This window comes from Macaca nemestrina, chromosome 14 (assembly GCF_043159975.1).
Source record: "Macaca nemestrina isolate mMacNem1 chromosome 14, mMacNem.hap1, whole genome shotgun sequence".
NCBI lineage: Eukaryota > Metazoa > Chordata > Mammalia > Primates > Cercopithecidae > Macaca > Macaca nemestrina.
Genome location: NC_092138.1, coordinates 35,074,650 through 35,097,104, shown reverse-complemented (window position 1 = coordinate 35,097,104; position 22,455 = coordinate 35,074,650). Strand labels below are relative to the sequence as shown.

The window sequence follows — 22,455 nt, the reverse complement described above, 5'->3', positions numbered from 1 at the left end:
GGACTGTAAATTAGTTCAAGCATTGTGGAAGACAGTGTGGCGATTCCTCAAGGATCTAGAACTAGAAATACCATTTGACCCAGCAATCCCATTACTGGGTATATACCCTAAGAATGATAAATCATGCTACTATAAAGACACATGCACACATATGTTTATTGTGACACTATTCACAATAGCAAAGACTTGGAACCAACCCAAATGTCCATCAATGATAGAGTGGATTAAGAAAATGTGGCACATACACACCATGGAATACTATGCAGTCATGAAAAAGGATGAGTTCATTTCCTTTGTAGGGACATGGATGAAGCTGGAAACCATCATTCTGAGGAAACTATTGCAAGGACAGAAAACCAAACACTGCATGTTCTCATTCATAGGTGGGAACTGAACAATGAGAACACTTGGACACAGGATGGGGAACATCACACACTGGGGCCTGTCATGGGGTTGGGGGAGGTGGTGGGGATAACATTAGGAGATATATGTAATGTAAATGATGAGTTAATGGGTACAGCACACCAGCATGGCACATGTATACATATGTAACAAACCTGCACATTGTGCACATGTACCCTAGAACTTAAAGTATAATAATAAAAAAGTCAATTATGTGTCAATTAAAAATAAAATAAAACTTAAAAATTATATTAGGCCTACTTGTGGCAGACAGTCACACGCTTGTAAAAGAGACTAGAGCAAAAGTTTAATGAAAGCTTATGGACCATTTTCATATTAACTTTTCTATAATACAGACCCCTCAAATGTCACAAAATTTCCATACCACCAAGGCAAGCCAGGAAGAATAGTTCTCCATATTCTTTCCTGATTAGGAAGGCCAGATATCCTGATGTCTAGCACCCATATTTATTGCTTTGACTGCCCAAGGGCTAGCAAAAATAGTGCATCGTCATTACTACTGAAAACATCTAGAGGCCAGGCATGGTGGCTCAGGCCTGTAATCCCAGCACTTTGGGAGGCTGAGGTGGATCTCCCGAGGTCAGGAGTTCGAGACCAGCCTGGCCAACATGGTGAAACCCTGTCTCTAGTAAAATACAAAAATTAGCCAGGAGTGGTGTTAGGTGCCTGTAATCCCAGCTACTCGAGGGCCTGAGGAAGGAGAATCACTTGAACCTGGATGTGGAGGTTGCAGTGAGCTGAGATAGTGCCATTGCACTCCAGCCTGGGTGACAAGAGCAAAACTCTGTCTCAAAAACAAACAAACAAACAAACAAAAACATCTACAGTCAAACTCATATTCTTAGAATAGCCATTATAATCCTTTGAGAGTATCTGATTCAAACAAGTGATAAAGACTTTTAAAACAGAATTTCTGACTAAAATCTAACCGTATAACACATTAAAAGGTCTATAATTCCTTGAATGATAAGTTTTGTCATGCTTGTTTTAAAACCACAGATCTAGGGTCCTAACCATTGCTAGCCCTAAATCCTCAACCTGGCTTAGTTCTAGGCTTCTCGCTTTGTTTTCAAAACTTGAAGATTGCAATACATCCAGCTTCATATGCACTGGATTGCATACCCGTTTACAGATCTGGGAAAAGTACTTTCTTAGAGGTAAGTCCCTTTGTTTCCCTGTAGTTCTATTGAATTCCACTCCTTCTCTCCCACCCTCTCTCCCTTAGATCTTCAATGTAGATGACAGGATTTTGACTCTTCTTGGTATGGTCCAAAGAGAAGCTGCTGAATGAGAGAGAATGAAAATTTTCAGTGCATTCTTTTTAAAAATAAATTCTTTTGATACTTTTTTCATTGTGCAGGATTCAAAAGCATGGTGTATAAACACAGAAGCAATGAAGAAAGAACTAGTAAGCAGGCTGCAAATATTCCAAGTAACTTTCTCCACCGGGATGTTAAACTAAGCATTTTATGAAACACAAAATAAACAAGAAAATGGACATGCTGGTGTACCAAGTAACAAAATAAATAAGGATATTTTATTAAATTAATGCAGGTACAAAAAGTGACAATCAAATGCAGAATTAGATATCATCTCTGCCTATGCCATTTACGATGAAACATGAGACAAAAGGGATAAAGTGCCTTACAAATCCAACACCAAAAGGAGGAGTTAGGAATAGACTGAGTAGACTATGTGCCTTGCTCAGCCACAGTTCTTGCCTGTAATTCACACAAAGAACACTGTCACACAAATTACTGTACAAATGCACATGTACAAACAGATAACACAAGGAGCTCTGTTGGAGATGCTGTTTCTTCAACCTTGACGGGTGGCAAAGCGAAGGTATTCCTTGTCACTGACACCAGAATGTGGCCAAGAGGGAAAGGAAACTCTGGGATCTCTCAGGGCATCTGAATCTCAAAACCTCCAGGAAGCCTCTTAGGAGGCCTGTGTAGTGATGACAGCTGGTGGCATTAAAGGGTTCAAGCACAACGAATGAGGCTTTTCTGGCACAGGGTAACTAGCAGTCAAGGTACACTACTGGAATTTCCAGAAAGAAAATGTGATTTTGCAAGTACAGCATCAAAGTGAAGTTTATACTTGACAGAAAGCAGAAAACAAAAGTTCCAGATATGATTCTGTCATACAGAGTTAATAATAAGATTGCTTTTTAGGACTAGATTGACTCAGTGCACCCTGGAGAGCCCATGGGTCTCCTTTTGAGCAAATGTAAATCCAAACTCAGTCCTAGAGCAAATACTTAACAAATGCTGGTTGTCTAAATGTATATGTAGCACATATTTAACATGTACTAAATCATATGAAAGATTATGAAAAGCTATGGGAAAGATAACTTAGAAACAAAGAAGGCATGTGTCCTGACCCTTGGGAGCTTCAAATTCATTCCATCTGCTACATAAGAAACACTACAATAAATAAAAATAGCAAAGTGCACAGCAGACATATAATGTGTTACTATTTAGGGAAAAAAATTTAAAAATATATGCTTTTAACATACATTTCCAAATGTAGACTATCTTTAGAAGAACATATGAATAAAAGGCAGTAGCAGTTGCTTCTGGAAAGGAAACTTGAATGGCTTGGAGGATGAAGTGGAGATTTTCAAACCATCTCCCATGGGATCTTTTGAATTTTGAATCATGGAAAGGTATGAATTTAAAATTTAATAGCATTTGAATAGAAAAGACAGAACTGTTAAACAATATCAGACACTATATAAACAAGCATTAGATTGTATGGCAAAGGCAAATCAGGGATAAATATAATGCTAGAAAAGGAATTCCAGTGTTATTTTTCAGGGTTATTTTAAGTACTGACTTCTCTTTGTAAATGAAAATTACTTTGATTATTAAGATGTTTAAATACATTCAACTGTCCCAGACCACATTGGCCTATTTCCTCCTCTTGGCAACACTGCTCAGCTTTTCTCCTCACATCATCCTTATGCTATGACACTGGACTAGATTGTAATAATATATTTTCTTATTAATCTCCTTATTATACTCCAAGCTCCTTGAGGACAGGTACTTTCTCTTGCTCACATCTGTCGATTCAATGCCTGGTACAGTGATTGATATTGCAAGGGCACTTAAAAAATGGGTTTTGAATAAATGAATTGCTTAAAGTAAAATATAGCTGTAAATTGTATTATAAAAGGACAGTGGGTGGCAGTCTGAGCTCTGCTATTTACTGGTTTTGGCAAGTTACTTAATCTGTTTGCTTCCTCAGCTGTACAATGGGTAAAATAATAGTGGTTATCACAACAGGGTGGTTACAGCGATGAAAGGAGATTATGTGTGTATGGTACCACATAATTATAAAGCTGATATTTAAATGGAACAGATACTGCACAGACACTTGAGGTCTGAGAATAAGATTAAGTCAATCAGAGTATTAATGGGTTAAATAAAGGTGACATCCTATACAAATCAACGGTTTGATCTTTATGCTTCCAATGTGTACTTGTAGTTATAGAGGAGACCAAGCACCTTACAAATACTCCATGTTTTACTAGATGTGAGCAAGTCATTAAGCATCAAGTTTAGTTTGGCGACAAAATTGTAACATCTACTACAATATATCTTCAAAAGAAATCATTCACAACCACACTCCCATGACAAGAAGACCTCACAGACTCAAAATAAATAGGAAAATCTCATACATAAATACTGTTCCAACACTGGGACCCTCAGTCACGCAGAAAACAAATTGAGGCATTGAGTGGAGGCAAAGGGCACTTCTGCAGGAACTGACCCTCAAATTAGGGATTCTCAACCCGTTTTCCTAAGATGAGCAGTGGATGATTTGCTTGGAGGCTCCTTGTTCAGAAGTATCCTTTCTCCCTGTCACATGCACCGATGAGCCCCTCAGGCATTTGAAAGTATCAAGGTCTCCCTCCACGCTCCCTGTTCAACTCCATTTTTCTTCATTCTCCTCCTCTGCTTTCGCCAGGTTCCATTTTCAGTGCTTGGGCCTTTTAAGTCCCATACTGCATGCATCCCACGGGCCCATTCATTCCTCTGGTCATGCTCAGCCCTGACGAACCCCCAAACCACAGGCTGAGAATCCCTGCTTGAAGATCAGAAGTTCCAATGCTGGATTACGTCTCCTCCAATTGTGTATCTGGAGAGTGATAATAGTATATTAATTTCATGGGGAGCGGTCTGGGGAAAAAGTAACAAGAAATCTAATAAAAAACATAACTCATAGTTGCTGAGATGATAAATGATAAATTTGAAATGAGAGAAAGAAGCAGGTTATATTTGTACCCAATTATCCTTAGATGATATCCTGAAAAACCCCTCAGTCTTGAGCAAATTGGGATGACTTTCCCCCCAGGATGACCCAAATAACATTTGCTACTTAGCTTTACAACACAGATGATGCTACAGGCCACAGAATGAAACTTGCCTGAGCTTGTCAAGTTAATTAGACTGCTTTAAACTTGGGTTCATTGTTAAGTTTGGTTTCTAACTACATTAAAAAAAATTAGAAACCTTAATATAACTTTCTTCTTAGTTCAATAAACTGGATGAGACTTTTCTGCCCTGCATATAAATGTAAACATTTGTAGCAAAATGGATTGAAGCAGATGGGTTAAGAGTAAGGGTCTGTGGTTAGGCTAATGGACCCCAAGCTTGATATTTGTGATCAGTTGTGTGTTCTTGGGCACTTTACTTTATCTTCTTGACCCTCTGTTTTCTCTACTGTAAAATGAGGATAATTCTAGTATTTTTCTCTCTCTCTTTTTGGTAATGGCAAGGGGTGGGGGATTAAATGAGATACCGTGCATGGCGCAGTTAACATAGTATTACAATATACAATACTGACACACAGTATTTTAGAATCAATTAATTATCCATCCACCTAAGTCAACCTTGTCCCCTGCTGCAGGGAGCTGCTAGGGTGCAGGGCAACAGATTAGCAAAGAGAAGCTGACTCCTTCCCCTTCCCTGCTCCTCTCCTCTCTCCACAGAGCTGCTCCCTACTCTCTACTCTTGAAGGCCATCCCTAAACTTCCTGAGATGGTGGAGAAGTTGTTGTATTAGTTGTGAGGCAAAGGGGAACCAGCATTCTTTAAAAGGAGAGGAGATTATGACTAATGGATTTCTCTTTGTTATTGCTTTAGCTTTTTGTTTCCTTTGCCTTCTACTTCCCAATTCCTTCTGATATTCTTACCACGTTGCTTCTTTGAGTTTGTAACTCGAATGCCACATTTTTTCATATCCATCATTCTCCCTTGAGAAAAAGAAATCATTTTTATTTCCATATAGCACAGCTCTACATCCCATACAGTGACCCAAGTTTAAATTTCAAGTTCTATGAAACATTTGTAATCCCTAGGAAGTCTGGTGGACATCCTTATTCCACAGTTCCCAACTTCTGAGGTTAATTAATTCAATAGGGTAAGGCACATGCTTTTGATCCCAGATTTTCTTGAGGACTATACACTTTTATTTTTCATCTTTTCCCAGAGATGAATCAAATTCTGAGGTATTTTAATATCTATTGATTTCTATTCATTTCTACTGCCAACTAATCTCTTTTTCCAGAGAAATATTCAAAATGCAAGCTGGCAACAATTATTTCTTTGTGCAAATCAACTGCATCTCAGGATCTTACTGTCATTGAAACTTGATCCTTATATTCTGGCTATCTCAATCCTGTTAAGAACATAATTTTTGGTAACAGCTTATCTCTACTATCTCAGTTAACACCACTTTCCCCCATGTAAGGGGTTGTGGGGAATTTTTCAACGACTATTGGAATTCCCTTCCATATTCTACTTCCCTATTTAACATCAGACAACTCTATACAATCACTGGATCTCTTGGTATACTTCTCTAAGTATCAGAGGAATTATTTACTCTGAATCATCATAAATGGGAGGAAATTATTTGAATATACTCATTTTCCTGGATTTTAATTGTTCCCACAGGTAAATGGAGAAAGGAACACATGCAAATTATGTAACATCCTCTACCAATAATTTTACAAAATACTCTATGGTGAAAATACTACAGTTCTACAGAGGAACTATTTTTATTACTTAGAGTACCCAGAAACCAGCTGGGTGCAACTAATGCAAAACTAAAATGCAACTGAAAATGACAGGCATTTTAGCTCCTTCTTTACAGTAAGTCTGTGGTTATTTTCATGATAGAAAAAAATTGTATGACACTGCATCTTCTACCTCCATCCATACCCATTCTCCTGTCCCTCACCCCTTACACCTCATCTTCACCCAGTGATCCCATGCAGCTTCAATATAATTACTGTTGAATAGTGGAATGCCTTTGCACCACCCTGCAGAGGTTAAGTCAGGTTTCCTTGCAGCCATGATCGATCCAATTCTCACCCCCTCCTCATCCCCAGTGGAGACCACTGCAATTAAGGAAATACTACCTTTTCTTAAATAGAAGATGAATGTCAGTGCTACACCAAGGAGTAAAAAGATGGCTCCCAGAATTACCAAGTGAGTCCTTTCATTTGGAGGAAGCGCCAGAGGTAGTTCTGAAAAACAAAACAAAACAAAAACAAACTGACTAAAGATAAAATTTTGATGGGAAGGGGTCATCAGGAGAATAGTCATCCTTGAAGTTTAGTTTAGCTTTAGGATAATTTTCTTAAATGCCAAAGTTTGAGTAGCTGGAATGGCGAGATACATCTGTTAAAATGGGAACAGCATGGAGAAGTGTAAGAAGCCCAGACTTTGAAAAGGTGGCGCTGGGGTTAAATTCTGCTGCCCCTTAACCAGTTTTGAGGTCTTGGGCAAGATACTTAACCAGTGTACAAAATACAAATGCTAATACATTTCTTGTGAGGCTAATATTTTATAATGTGCTTAGCACAGTACCACATGGAGTGGCTACTCAGTATTAAATGGTGGCCTTGATTATTTCACTTCCATGTATTTATTTATTTATTTATTTATTTATTTATTTATTTATTTATTTTTGAGGCAAAGTCTTTCTCTGTTGCCCAGGCTGGAGGGCAGTGGCACAATCTTGGCTCACTGCAACCTCCGCCTCCCAGGTTCAAGCAATTCTCGTGCCTCAGCTTCCCGAGTAGCTGGGATTACGGGTGCACGCCACCACATCTGGCTAATTTTTGTATTTTTAGTAGAGGCAGAGATTCACCATGTTGGCCAGGCTGGTTACAAACTCCTGACCTCAAGTGATCTGCCCACCTTGGCCTCCCAAAGTGCTGAGATTACAGGCATGAGCCTCCACTCCCGGCCCCTCTTGCATTTTTTAATATAGAAGTTAGTAGCCTACAGTACATGGCAGAGATGGCCCACAGTAGAACATGGAAAACCAACCAGCACTGCTAAGGAGCTCCCACCTCCTCCTATCTGTCATCATGATTGGAGGCCAATGCTTGTTGTCTTATCTTTCTCTGCAGTTTGAACATCTCTGGACAACAAGTCATTAGTATCTCTTACTAGGCTCCTTGTCTGGGGTACCATGCAGGAGGAAAAGGGGTCCCATGGCACACAGATGTTCAGAGATTGCTAACTCCCACCTCTCACCCTTAGTCAGCTCCTGCCTGGCTCAGCTCTCCACTGAGACCCATGATCCATCTCTAACTACCCAGGTGAAGCTTTAAAGACACAACAACAGCCAGCTTTTTCCGTAACTTACAGTTTACAATGCCTGTTCATATATGTTTTATTTCAGTTTCAGAACAACTTTATGAGTTAGGCATGCCAGTTATTTTAAAAAATCCCCAATTTACAGATGAGGAAACAGACTCAGCACAGTTAAGTGAGTTACTGTAGGCCACCCAACAAGTAAGTTGTCATAAAACAGCTTTTAAATGGCAGGAACCCACTAGTCTAGCTTTTTCTGAAAGCCAGTTGAATACCTGAGGACTCATACCCCAGTAAGAGCATCCCCATCATTTTCTAAACTTTTTTTTTCCCTCTTTCTGTTCACAAGACCATCCTGGATTATCTTTTCCTATTGATTGACTTTTATGTCTAATTTTTCAGCTGTTTTTGCTGAAGTACATGGCATTTTCCTGTCAACATCTATTGGGGGCGGGGGAAGTGAGAAGCTCTTCTCAGAGTATCTTTGTGTTTATATGAAATATCATGCTCACTCACCTCACTTACTTTCACATTCTGAGCCTCCCATCAGACTCTGTCTCCCACCCTACCTACTTCTATAGAGTAGTGAGATAAAAAAAAATAGTTGAATTTGTGCAGGCACTGGTCTCAAATCATTTTCATACACTGTTGCTAATTTGACCCCCACAATAACCTTGCTCAGTAGGTTATAATCCTACAGAGAAAGTGAAGCACACAGAAGTGTAGCAATTTGCCCAGGGATACACAGCCTCATGTCCTGTGCACTAAACAGACTGCTAGCGTTGAAATATTGTAGACTACCTTGGGAGAGGCACAGGGGAGAAAGGGTCCCTCCTGTTTGGCATAACATAGAAAAATACGTTCCATTTATTTCCTGCCACAGAAACCCTAGTAAGAAGGAGGCGGCTCTGATGTGCCAGGATTTGGATTCCTGAAACATGGCCTGAATTGAATATTCCTCTCAGGTATTCCCCCAGGTTTCCCACATGGTATGAAAGCATTTCCCACATGGTATTGGATTGCCTGTTTTTTGTTTGTTCATTTGTTTTTTATCTGTTTCCTGAAGAGTGTGAACGTGAGTCTTATTATTCTATGTGTGTCAAATGAGTACTACAATGCATGGAACAAAAGGCATATTCAATAAATATTTGGTGAATGTTTATTAAGTAACAATATGATTTGGATGAATGGAAGTGAGGAATTAGGATACATTTTGTAAATATAATGTTATTCATTAATTCATTTATTCAACAAACACTGAATGACTATGATAGGCAGACATCATGCTAGGTGCTAGGGGACAGTGTTAGACATATTTTAATGGACACATTCAGAATATTACCTGGGATGACCAATTCAGCTGTATGGTTTTCCTCAGGATCTAATCTCCTAAAAATGCAGTAGAAAATCTCATTAGCTGTTGTGTTGATTCTCAGTGTGCTGGTCACATTTAAAAGCTTCTCCTCTCTCTTGGAATTGGTGGTGGTGGTCTTACCACTCAGGACTTGATGGTCACTGCTTGTCCAAATGACTTCGGCCTTGGGGTAGCCCTCAGCCTGACATGTTAGTTCATGTTCAGAGGTGACTGGATCGACAACCAAAATTCTTTGGTTGATTTTGTTGTATGGAGCTAGGACATAAGCAAAAAGAAGTCAGGGCTTTTGCTGAGCACAGAACTAGATATATAGCTTGATGCTGTCTACATTAGAAAGAGGATCAATGCAGGCTGGTTCTCAGAGGGATACGCTTAATGTTCAGATGCCTCAGCAGTGGGGAACACCTGCTAGCTCTGCCTCAGTTCAGTTCAAAGTTGGGACAAGTTTGGGTTAATAGGAATGACTATCTTGCTATAAAAATCATGTTGGTACATTTATTGGGCTCAAACAAAATGTAAAGATTAATTTACACTAAAACCCCAGACTTCACCACTATGTAATATATCCGTGTGACAAAACTGCTCTTGTACCTCTTAAATTTCTACAAAAAAAATTTAAAGAGAATTATCTTTAAACCAGCAATCTTTCTATTCAAATATAAAATACCTCTCTCCATGTATTCAGGTTTTCATATGTTTCTCAGTAAAGTGCTATACTTTTTACATAGTGCCCCATTTCTTCTTAAATTTATTCTTGGATATTTTATTTTTGTTGTTATAAATCTGTCTTTATAAACATGAATCTCTCCAGCTGGTATGCTTTGTTTTCTTAGACTTTATTTAGTAAACAGAAAACCTGATCTTGATGTGTCATTCACTTTTCTGATTTGAAGCCAATGATCAGAAATTAGATATAAAAATACATACTGTTTCATCTGTAAACAGTGATACATGTTCCTGGCGACACTTTTTAATGTTCAAATTTGTTCTTTATTTTAGAAGTTTTAAATTTACAAAAAAATTGCAAAGATAGTATAGAGTTACATATACCCCTTACCCAATTTCCTCTATTGTTAGTATCTTACTTTACCATGGTACAATGGTCATAACTAAGGACATTAGTACATTATTAATAACTAAACTGCATAATTTATTCCATTCCTCCAGTTTTTCCCTAATATCCTTTTTCTGTTCTGGGATCTATCTAGGATACCACATTATGATACTTATATTTTAAGCTTTTAAATGCTGGCTATTTTAATAAATCACTTAAATAATTATGCTCAAGGAAGAAAGTTTGATTCAATTTTAGATCATTGGTTTGGGACCCTTTTAGGATTAAGATACCGTTTGCTGACAATTCTAGTAGATTGTTCAGTGCATCTATATAGCATAAGAGCTTTATTCATGTTTATCTATTACAAGTACATTAACATGTTCTTATTTTGTTGATATAATCTTTTTTTTTACTCCTAATACTACAGCATAACCACTAATGATCTAGAGCCTTAACTCTCCATTCCTTTACCAAGGACAACAATAGATCTGTGATGTAATTTCTTCAGAGTTAACACAAAACAGCTAGGATCAAACAAAACTGAAATAAATAATTAGTGATGTTTTGATACTCCTACATCAATGAAACCACTACCAGTGGAAACACTGGAAATCAATAAAATTATGATTTCAAAACACAAAAATAATAGTTCTTATGAGTGGGTTGCTTTGGGGTAATTATGGATTTTCAGATTCTCTTATCTAATTTTGACTAAACTAACCATCTTACAAAATTAAACAACTAATTAAAAAGTTTTCCACAAAGAAACTGAGGATTGAAGATAATACTAATAAATCAAGCACAACCCAGAGGAAACAGCAGAAGTGACACTTCTTATTGGCGACTGTATGAGGTTGTAAACAATTAAGTACTTAATTAGACCTCACAGTGTTATATAAAAAAACACAAACCTCAAGATTATTGACACTATCCACCTTTGTTAATGATAAATTCCACCCTAAGGTATATCATGCCTTGACATATTAGCTAACAATAGTGAAGCGTCACAATTAGTAAAAATTGAAAATATTGTTTATTAAATTTTTATTTCATCCTCTTAAAATGTCTGTTTTTGTACAAATGTCTATTAGGTTGAACCAAATGAAACTGGTAATATTCAACCTTTTTTGCTCTTCAAAAATGGCAATTTTTCTTACAGTACAACCTATATATTAATAGATAGTAAATTTTTTATAATTACACACAAATGTGCCTGCACAGACACACAAGTTTAAAATGTTTTACAGATGAGGTGAGTAATCAAAATTTTTTGCAGACCCCTGGTCTACTAGATCTAGAACACTATACTAATATTGAACAATCAAAATCAAGAAAAGGTCATGATAGTTTTGAAGCCAATATATAACTTGATACATACACCAGAGGTGCAAATACAGGCAATAAGTGGTTATTAAGGGCCCAGACTTCAGAGCCAATCTGCTTGGATTTAGAACTAGCTTTATCATTTACGAGGCTGGGTGAATTTGGGCAAATTACTTAATTTCTTTGGACCCCAGTTTCCTCATCCTTAAAATGGGAATAATACCACTTATCATGAAATCAAAGATTCCATCATTGAAAGACACACTCAGATTTCAGAGACAGTGAAGTATGAAAAATACTCATCTTACATGATGAAGCACCTACCCCACAGAGTCATTTCCAGGAGGAAATGAACTAATTTAGGCAGAATGTTCAGTACAGGACCTAACACACAGAATAAGCAAGTGCTAATTGTAGTAGTACTCGATAGTTGTAGTAGTACTCGATAGTTGTAGTAGTACTCGATAATAGTAGTAGCAGAGCTGCTTCTCCTCCTCCTCCTTTTACTACTGCTGCTTCAGTGTACCCTTTAGAAGGTGCTAACAGTTACTGATGAACAGTTTGGGAAATAAATTTTCATATATCCAAGTCTGTTCATGTTTCCAAAATTTTAGGCTAATCCTATTTGAGGAAATCATTCATTCATTGACTCAACAAATATTTTTTTGTGTGCTTTTGTCATACTACCACTCTGCTGTACGTCAAGCCCTGGGGATACAACAATATTAAAAAACAGACCCAAATCTCTGTGCTTGTGGAGTTTATATTCTAGGAGGAGAGAGACAATAAACAAAATAGAAAAGTATGATATGATATGCTACACAATATACTAGATAGAGATAAATGCTACAGAGAACACTTAAACAGGGCTGGGAATTTTGGGGAAAGATGGGGTTGGTGGGGAATGACAGCAGTTGATCTGGTCCATACGATCCAAATAGCTTTACTGGGATAACTATGCAACACTTTGATCTTTCAGCTGCCTCATCTCATTGAAGGTCCTGAAAGTCTGAATGAACATTTCGTTTTCCCTACTATTAGGTTCAGTGATTAAAGAAAAACACTTTTAATTGAAAGTTAGAGGCCTGAGAGTCTGGTATTTAAACTCACAAACATGAAAGGTGCAATAACACCCAAAGTGATCATGATAATTGAGTGAATCCAAAACTAAATTCTTTCAAATTTCAGTTTTGAAATGTTTCACCTTTAAAATCCCATGGTGAGTAAACTCCTGTGGCAAAGCTATGTTACCACACATTTGCTGTGATGGGAAGTGAAGTTCAACAGCAGTACTGTGAAATCATTTGCATATGGAGGTGACTCAGGAGTTCTACTTCCCTAAGTTGGAAAGCTTCTGCAAGCCAGCTACCTCGTTTCCATTGGAGACACTGCCTCAGTGCAAGTGAAGCTTGGTGGTTGCCTTCCTTGTTCTAAGTGCAGAAGGTTCAGACTTTTGGTATAGCTCAACTCAACCCCAAAACCACTGTCTGCAAATGACAAGATGGATTGGGACTAGAATGCAAATTAACTAATTTAAAATACAAAATGGAATTGTCAAATCAGGTCCTCAAACCTGGTTGGTCATTTGCTTTGCTCCCTGAAGAACTCCCCCTTGGAAAAACCATCAGTGCCGGAAGATTTCCTATTGTGTTGATCCATGGCAAAGGAGACTGCAGATACACAAGGGATATTATGGAGCCCAGATGACCTGAATAAAACCCTTTGCTACTACAAGGACAGCTGTCCCCTCCCTATACACTCCCTACAGGCTGATGAGAGATCTTCTTTGGAAGCAGAAACTTATACTTTATGCAGCCTTCTTCCTGACTGCCAGGATTATACTCTTCTTTTCCATCCCAGATCTAGCAATGCTGTTGATGAGGCTAAGTCATGATGATTTCTTTAATATCTTGGAACACAGTAGATGCCTGATATTTGCTGATGGACTGGAGAAAAACAAAGTATAAACCACAACATCTCAAGAAATGCCGTGAATGGAGAAGCACATGGTAAAATATAATGAAAATTAAATCTACTTTACAAGTGATATCTTCTTGACAATAGTAGCATTATTTGAGCCAGAATCAGGGACCAGAAATACAACATAAAACTGATACATTTCTCTTAATCCCTACATGATTTTGTTTTTGAGTTTATAATTATCAGTGATCATTGATTAATCATTGATCAGTGATCAATGACAAGTGTAGACTTTTTCTACTTGTATTGTTAGCCTTCAGATTGATGGTAGTTAGTCCAGGAATGGAAATACCAAGGGGAGATGATTTAATTCTAGTCAAATATTAAAAGGTCATCATGGAAATGAAATAATTCCAAAACTACAACTAGAGGGGCAGATTTCAGCTTACTATTAGGGAGTAATTTCAACAGGATATGGAAGGGGAGTCCAAATGGCAGGGATGCTATTGTGGGATATGACAGGGATGCCACTGCAGGAAATATATGAACAGAAGATCCTCTGGGGGATTTTTGTTCTTTGTGGGAGTTTGGATTAGTCGCTCCTGCCTGGGATCCTTTCAGCTCTCAATTCTATGAAACTCAACAATGAAAGCAGAGGTGTTTTCCTTTACTTAGCTAGTGCCAACACAAAACTTCGAACTCAAGTGACCTGATGACATAACTGTGGGTCAGTTCCCAGGAATTGACACTCCTAGTTCCTCTTCAATTCCCCAAGACAACATCAGTATAGATTTTCAAGATGAATATATGCCCAGTGAGTATAGTTTATACTGTACTGGAAGAGTAAGTTCTTTTACACTTAATATGATTATTTTTTGTCTTCATAGGGAGACTTCAAGTCTTTTTTAATATGAACCTTACAGTGGAGTTTGATCTGAATATATTTATTAGCATTTGATATAGAGAGGCTCAAAAAAGGAAAACTGACAGACCTAATAAAATAAAAAAATGGTAGTTGAATAAAAAAGGTTCTGGAGGGACACACAAATAATGGTTACTCTCTTGGAGTGTCTCTTGGTTGTCTCATGGGAGATAGTGGTGAAGGGAGGAGGGACACTTTTGCAATTCATTTGATCTCTTCCATAGTATCTGAATTCTTTGCAAGTATATGTATTACATTTATAATAAAAAAGTAAAGACTAGGAATTATTTTTGGAAAACTGTACATACCGTAGAACATGGCTCTGTGTTGTCTCTGGATTTCCAATGACTATCATATAGGTGCTTAAGAAATGCTAATTGGAGACTTACGTGAATGAATTCATGAACTGAATGAATGAATGAAGAGACTATGCTATTCTGTTTGAAAATAAGTATGGACTTATAAGAATGAAAAGTCTTCAACACTTAGAATATGTTTTCTATAAAGATCAGGCCTCTCATCTATAATAATTCTTACCATTGACTTTCACGGTAATCCGCTTGTAGTCGGCACCACCATAGCTGATCATGCAGCGGTAAACCCCTGCATCCTGCAATTTCACATCTGTGATCCGAAGTGCAGCATTTCCCAGGGAGAGCTGGTCCTTCAACAGCTGGGCCCTCTGTCTGTAGTTACTATGCTGAACCTTCAGGTCTTCCTCTCCATGCACAAATTGAATAATGTTCTTATCCTCCATTTCCCAATAGACAATTAGTGAAGTCAGGTCTAATTGTTTTTCTACTGGGAATTTGCATTCAATTGTCATATTGCTGCCATACTCTACCACATATAGGTCCTTGGGAACCGTGACAGTAAATGCTAAAAAGAAAGAAGAATAACCTTCAGAAAAGGGAAAATTCCTCAAAACATTTATAAAGTTGGCACAGCATTTAAAAATCACCTTATCTGGTCAGTTATGTTATCATTATATTTAAGAACTTGCTAAATACATATTTTATCCAATGGGCTTGAAATATGTTTTGGGACACTATGTCTCATGCCGAGACATAGTGTCCCAATAACAGAATAATAAAATTAGCTAAACAAGTTGCCCCCACAATTTATAAACATATATTACTGTAGAAATATTATATGGAGATGGAGTACTTACAACCAGGAGACTTGGTTTCATGTAGACATCCCCAGAATGTCCTTTGACTGGACACCTATTTGCTTCCTACATAGAGGGAATGGTAGATTCTAACATCTCTTTTTACTTCCCTAAACTTTTGATCAGTTTTGTGGCAAGAAGTACATTGGTATGGAGTTCAGGAAGGACCGCAGGGTGGTGCCAGTACTGTGTTACCCTGACATTTTCCATGTATCCTACAATTCTTCCTTAGAGTATTCTCATCAGGAAAGGCATGTCACAGAGCAACCAAGATTGAAAGATTGAAAGATCCTGGCCTTGTTGAAAACAAACAAATAAATATATACATACAGGCCATTTCCCCAGATATTTTCAGTAGTTAACCCTGGGAAATGGGTAATAGATTATTTTGTGTCTTTCAATTTGTCTATATTCTCTATATTTTTACACAATGACACAGGGAACTTTATCATTGTGTAAAGCAGAAGAAAGACTTTGTCATTGTGTAAAGTAGAAGAAAGAAGAGAATATTCTCTCTATAAGAAAATTGCATGCATTTTAAATTATCATTTTAGTTTTAAACTCATGGTTAAAATGTTTAAAATATAGAACCTAATGGAAGGATTTGGTGTCTTACCATTCAGCAAATGCCAGTAGATCGTGAATATAAAGACAGCAAATATCCTCATCTTTCTGGAATGTGCTAATTATGGAAAACACAAAAAGAAGACTGCTTTACTTAATAATTAAACACACAATATGACATTATGGGACTTGGTGGTTCTAATTGAAATAGTCTTCTAATAACCAGTCATGATTGACTTGTAATTGTGGAAACCCAGCAGGGAATAGGAAGTTCAATACCTTCATTCCATTGCCCACAGCCACATAAACTTAAGTGAAAAAAGTTACTAAAAGATGAGAAGTTTCAAATTTATTATAGTTACAGGCCCTGAAAAAAATCTGCTCACTCAAAAGAAGCCAGGAAGATAATATTTCACCAAATTCCTCTCAACTATTTCATGTTTTTTCTGCATTGTAACATACCTAGTAGAACCTGCCCTGTACAAAATTTCAAAGCAAGGAGAATCTGACTTTTACATTTCCAACCTGTCAATGCTTTTTCCCCCTACGGCTAAATACTTTCATCTTACCCTTTAGCTTTCCAAGACTTCCACTTCACTATCTCAGCCATGCTAGTCCTCCTTCAGGTGCCATCCTTCAAAATCTCCTCTTCTGCCCCTCTCACTTATTCTAAATTATAAATCTATTCTCTCAATAAACAGATTATTCTACTAACAGTGGGGAGTGGGAAGGGGAGAAAGCTGGATTTGACTAATTCATACCAAGACCATGAATGACTCACAGTCACTCTTCCAGAGTATCTGCCTAGATTCTATTCTTCATTTAGTCATCCTGCTTGAAATGTTACTAATTCTTTCATTTAGCAAACACTGATTGAGCACCTCTTCTGTGCTAGGCACTATTTTAAGCATGGGGAATATGGAAGTCAGCATGAAAGAAAAGTCACTCTCCTTTTGTAGTTTATGTTGAAGTAGTGGAGTAAAAGATTTATACTTTATTTCAGCATTTATTAATGTTTTCTCTCTCTTCTGTTATACATATATTTACAAACTTTGATAAGAAAGAGGTAAGTTTTCCCTCTTACTGCCTCTCTAATCTTTGTATACAGACATGAACTCACAAATGATCAACTAATCAATGCCACATACATATAAGACAGGAGATTAATGTTCCTAATATATAAATAGCTCCTAACAATCAATAAGACAACTACACAAACTACACATAACCCATGAGGAAAATAAGTGAAAGGTCATAACGTATAGTTCAGAGAATAAGAAATACAGGTGACATGTAAACATAGGAAATATGTTTAATCTCACAACAAAAATTATAAGATATGAAATACCATTTTTCACTTCTTAGCTTGAACACAATTGTAAATATTTCTAATATTTAGTGTTTGTGAAGATATGAACAAATAGGCTTTCTCACACACTAATGGGAGGAATTTTTTTTTTTTAGGGGGCACTTTGATACTTCCTATTACAATTGTAAATGTGGATGTCATATGACATTTCGCCCTCTCCTAGAAATCTATCCTACTAAAACACACACACAAACACATATACATGTATATGTAAAGGAAGAGCATTGCTCATAACAGCAAACTGAGAATATCTTAGATTGTCTAAGTGGTTAAATAAATTTTGTTATATTCACAAAATATAATACCATTAAGGACTGAATTCAGCATATGTAAATGTACTGATTTTGTAAACATGTAGGAAGTTGCAGAACACTACATGTAGCAGAAATCCACTTTTTGCTAAAAAAAAGAAAAAGTGAGTATGTGTGTTTAGACACAGGAAATGTCCAAGATGTTAACAGTGATTATATTTAGGAATTAAATTGGAGGGAGAACCGGTAGGTTTTCACTCTTGTTTTTAAAGGGAAAAAAGGAAGGAAAAGACAGAAAAAGAGAGATGAGATTATGGATTTTTTTTGGTGTTCTGTGTCCAAATTTTCAAGCGAATGAATGTTTTACTTTTAGTATCAGGTAAAAAATAAAAACAAAATTTCATGAATCATTTCACCTTGCCAAACCATAGACTGTTTAGCAGACCAAGTGATATAATGGAAAGAACCCCAAAAGGGAGTCCAAACATCCAAACTGAGGTAGAATAATAAATTCATCTATTTTTTATGTTTTTTCCTTATTATTAACGTAATGTGACAAAATTACAGAAAATGAGAAAAGAAGGGGAAAATCACCTACTGTTTCATCACTCTCACCCAGGGAGAATCTGGTGATGCCTGGAAACATTTTTGGTTGTCAAAATTGGGCTGGTTGAGGGAGGGTTGCTACTGCTATCTAGGGGTAGAAACCAAGAGTGCTGCCAAACCTCCTGCAGAGCACAGGCCAGCCTCCCACAGCAAAGACATAGCCCAAAATGTCAATAGTGCCAAGGCTGGGGAACCTTGTCACCACTGTGAGCATTTCAGTATATATCTTTCAGTCTTTTCCCTTTAATCTTTTAAAAAGTAATTTATAACCTTACCATACCTTTAATACGCATTTGTTTCATTTAAGCTTATGATATAAATATTGCCCATCTTACTGCATGATATTCGTAAGCATCTTATTGAACAGTTCCATAATATTTAATTCCTCTATTATTGGGTATTGGATTGTTGCCAATTTTAAAAATATCATAAGTATGTGTGTGTTCAGCAATTATTTGTTCAGTGCCTACTGTGTGCCAGGCCCCAGGCTAGGCCCTGAGGATAGATTTCCTCAAATAGTGTTGCTGATCAAAGAAAACGAACATTTTTCTGGTTCTTGACACATGTTGATATTTGGTACTGTTACACTGTATTTTCACCCAGTTGGGTATTGTTTAAAAAATATTTTTTTTTGCTAATGTGAAAGATCTGATCATTTTTTGGTCTGTTTATATCACTGGTTTCTTATCGACCTATATGAGCCCTTCATGTTAAAAGATAAAAAGGGTAAGTGAAATAACATGAGTCATTATCCTCTTGCCAGGGTTAGATACAAAATCGGGTTGCAGCATCTACCGGACTATCTTTTCCTTGGGCCAGAGTTAACTGTACAGTTATAAAATATTAATGTGATATTTTATAATTATTGTATTATAAGCACAAATACACTTACTAGGCAGAAGAAAACTTAAAATACCCCTAATTCCAAGCAAAGCATTATAACCATATGTGAATAAAACAAAGGGACATTAAATCTAGTCATAGATTACAACTAATTTTGCCAATGTTTATGGCCCTACTCTGGTGGAGTTCTTGTCCTTTAACGAATTTGGTTGAAATTTTTAGAAGTAATGGAGGTTTCCTGGAAGATGATGGATTAGATCCAATATTTACCTACTTTCTCATCAAACCCTCTCCTCCACAGCTCTATTTCCTTGGGGTTCAGCTGTCATTAGTGAGGGACGAAAAGGCAGAATACAAAGATCATGTAAATACACACATGTTCTTTAACCTCTAACCCTCACATCAGGGCAGTTGGTCTAAGAGAAGAAGACGTCAGTCTTCTTCAGGTAAGAATTATAGCCGGGTGCGGTGGCTCAAGCCTGTAATCCCAGCACTTTGGGAGGCCGAGACGGGCGGATCATGAGGTCAGGAGATCGAGACCATCCTGGCTAAACGGTGAAACCCCGTCTCTACTAAAAATACAAGAAAATTAGCCGGGCGAGGTGGCGGGCGCCTGTAGTCCCAGCTACTCGGGAGGCTGAGGCAGGAGAATGGCATGAACCCCGGGGAGCGGAGCTTGCAGTGAGCCGAGATCGCGCCACTGCACTCCAGCCTGGGGCACAGAGCAAGACTCCGTGTCAAAAAAAAAAAAAAAAAAAAAAAAAAAGATTTATGACCATATGTGAATTCCCATATCCGAACGGAGACATTCAAAGAGCAATGAAATGTAAACTGGGGAAGAAGTGATGGCTCATTCAGGTTGGGGAAGTGGGTTTGTCCCTGGGGGAAGCCCAGTATAACACGATGGAACTGATATTACTTCTCTATCTTCCAAGGGTAGGATGGGTAGGAGGAAGAGATAGAGAAAAAGTCAAGTGGCCAGGCGCGGTGGCTCACGCCTGTAATCCCAGCACTTTGGGAGGCTGAGGCAGGTGGATCACCTGAGTCAGGAGTTCGAGATCAGCCTGACCAATATGGTGAAACCCCATCTCTACTAAAAATACAAAAATTAGCCGGGCGTGGTGGTGGGTGCCTGTAGTCCCAGCTACTCGGGAGGCTGAGGCAGGAGAATCACTTGAACCCAGGAGGCAGAGGTTGCCGTGAGCTGAGATGGCACCAGTGCACTCCAGCTTGGGCAACAGAGTGAGACTCGTCTCAAAAAAAACAAAAAACAAAAACAAACAAACAAAAAAAAAAGGTTAAGCTTCCTTTCTCAAAAGTAGGAGCAAGAGGCCTGCATGGTGGCTCCGGCCAGTAATCCCAGGACTTCTGCAGCCTGAGGCGGGAGGATCGCCTGAGGCTAGGAGTTCGAGACCAGCCTGGGTAACATAACAAAAGCCCTATCTCCACAAAAGAAAAAAAAAAATTCTTAAGTTAAACCCCAAGCCCAACCTCCTTCTCAGTCACACTGAGACACTCTTGTACATTTTCCACTTGGGGTTTCAATTCCCCACAGTATTTCTGTGACTTCCTTGAAGACCACACTCTAACTGCTGTCATGTGGCCTCTGCCTACCTGCTTCTACTGAGAAAGGCTGTTTTTCTTCAGAGTATCATAGTTCTCCTTAAATACTGTTGACAACCATCATTGTCAACTGATACATCCTTTCTGGAAAGTATTTTCAGTTTTCTTCAAAACGCCTTTAAAATATTCAGTCTCTTTGACTAAGTAGTTACACTTCTAAGTTTATTGACGGAAACAATCAGCAATATTCCAGAGATATCTATGTAATGATGTTCAGTGAATGGCTAAGACAGAACCACTGTAAATAACCTTTATACCCAACAGTGAGGAATTAATTTCATTTAGTTATCCAACCTCATCGAATGCAGCACTAAAAACATTTTTAGAAGGTTATTTAATTAATAGAAAAGCATCTACAGTAAATTTTTTTCAAGTATTAAAAAAAGAGGTAGAACAATGGTACTTTTACTCCTTATGTTATAAGACAAACCCAGACTGAACTTTGACATAGGCCAAGGTCAACATGTCTAAGAAATGTTTTATTATACTATTTTTATTCTTAGGCTCCTCCATTCCTCTTTTAGGACTCCTTTGGGTTTTCAGAATGGACAGAGCAAATAAATTCCGTTCAGGGGTCCTGGACGTGCTTAGCGCAGGAAGAGACTTACTTATCTGCTGCAGCTGGGATGACTTACACAAGTCATATTACTAGCAAGCAGCTGACGGTGGACTAGGACTCGTGTCCAGACTTCCAGCCTAGCATCAGAGCTATATTCTGAACACACGGTCGCATAAGAATGACTACCTATCCTATACTACCCACCTTATTTATTTTTAGAGGTATAAATTATTTTTAGAGCAAAACTGAATTGCGCCTGGAAGAAGCCCAGATGCATTGCCTGTCCTTATTAACCCCAACAGGTAATTGGCTCTACTGCCCCCTAGACCATCGCGTTCCCTTTCCCTCCTCCTCTCTCCATCCCAAAGAAAGGGTGTAGAGATCCTCCGTCCTAAGGTGCCCAGCGAGTTAGCCAGAGATGCTGGGCCGTGGGCACCTGCGGAGGAACAACGCTCCCTACCTGCAGGCAGAGAGAAGCGCGGCTGGTGCGGAGCCTCGGGAAGCAGCGCAGGACTGGGGCTTCAGGACTGGGGCTTCGCGAGGCGTGCCAGCTGCTCAACTTGGCGCCCGGCCCGGAGGCGGGGTCCCGCCCACCTCTGCGCAAGGCAGCAAATCCAGTTTGCCGGGCATTGGACTTTCCTGACCTTCGGCGGAATCGGGGAAGCTTTCAGTTTGGGTAGCGAGTGGTGTTGGTGTCTTAGGAATAAAGCTATGTATAGAAATGAAACAGAAAGTGAAACCTGTCAGTCCAGTTTTCTTGTAAATGAGGTTTTCACCGGAAACAGTTCCGAAGATTAAAACAAATCCACATTTGGTATGTTATTAATATAAACA

At 38.2% G+C, this 22,455-nt stretch overlaps 1 protein-coding gene and 1 long non-coding RNA gene across 9 annotated transcripts in view; one reads left to right on the top strand and one right to left on the bottom strand.

The window, feature by feature from the left end:
* The window catches only part of LOC105491853 (uncharacterized), a 177,329-nt gene that overhangs the window by 148,026 nt on the left and 6,848 nt on the right, over window positions 1–22,455 (top strand). For 5 of the 8 annotated variants that reach the window (XR_011612982.1, XR_011612976.1, XR_011612977.1 and 2 more), the window contains one exon: window positions 1,784–3,875. The exons of 2 other annotated variants lie outside the window; for them this stretch is intronic. This is a non-coding gene — a long non-coding RNA (uncharacterized lncRNA). Of the gene's footprint in view, window positions 1–1,783; window positions 3,876–8,921; window positions 9,382–22,455 lie in introns of those variants that run through there. One more of the 8 variants, XR_011612978.1, reaches the window with a different exon arrangement.
* Window positions 1,932–22,321, bottom strand: LOC105491854 (CD274 molecule). Its single transcript, XM_011758574.2, has 7 exons — window positions 22,082–22,321; window positions 16,423–16,488; window positions 15,173–15,514; window positions 9,381–9,668; window positions 6,853–6,960; window positions 5,626–5,685; window positions 1,932–4,569 (listed from the first exon to the last, which is right to left on the bottom strand). Exons 2-7 carry the CDS (start codon window positions 16,472–16,474, stop codon window positions 4,547–4,549), a joined length of 873 nt encoding a protein of 290 aa, XP_011756876.1. The 5' UTR covers window positions 16,475–16,488; window positions 22,082–22,321; the 3' UTR covers window positions 1,932–4,546.

Bases quoted from the DNA above. Each gene is read 5' to 3' on its own strand.
- LOC105491854 (XM_011758574.2), bottom strand. From the start codon at position 16,474: ATGAGGATATTTGCTGTCTTTATATTCACGATCTACTGGCATTTGCTG. The intron at 15,515-16,422 runs GTAAGACACCAA...CTTTCTTTTTAG, and splicing joins CTACTGGCATTTGCTGAATG to CATTTACTGTCACGGTTCCC. The intron at 4,570-5,625 runs GTAAGAATATCA...ATCACTCTCCAG, and splicing joins AAACTCAAAGAAGCAACGTG to ATACACAATTGGAGGAGACG.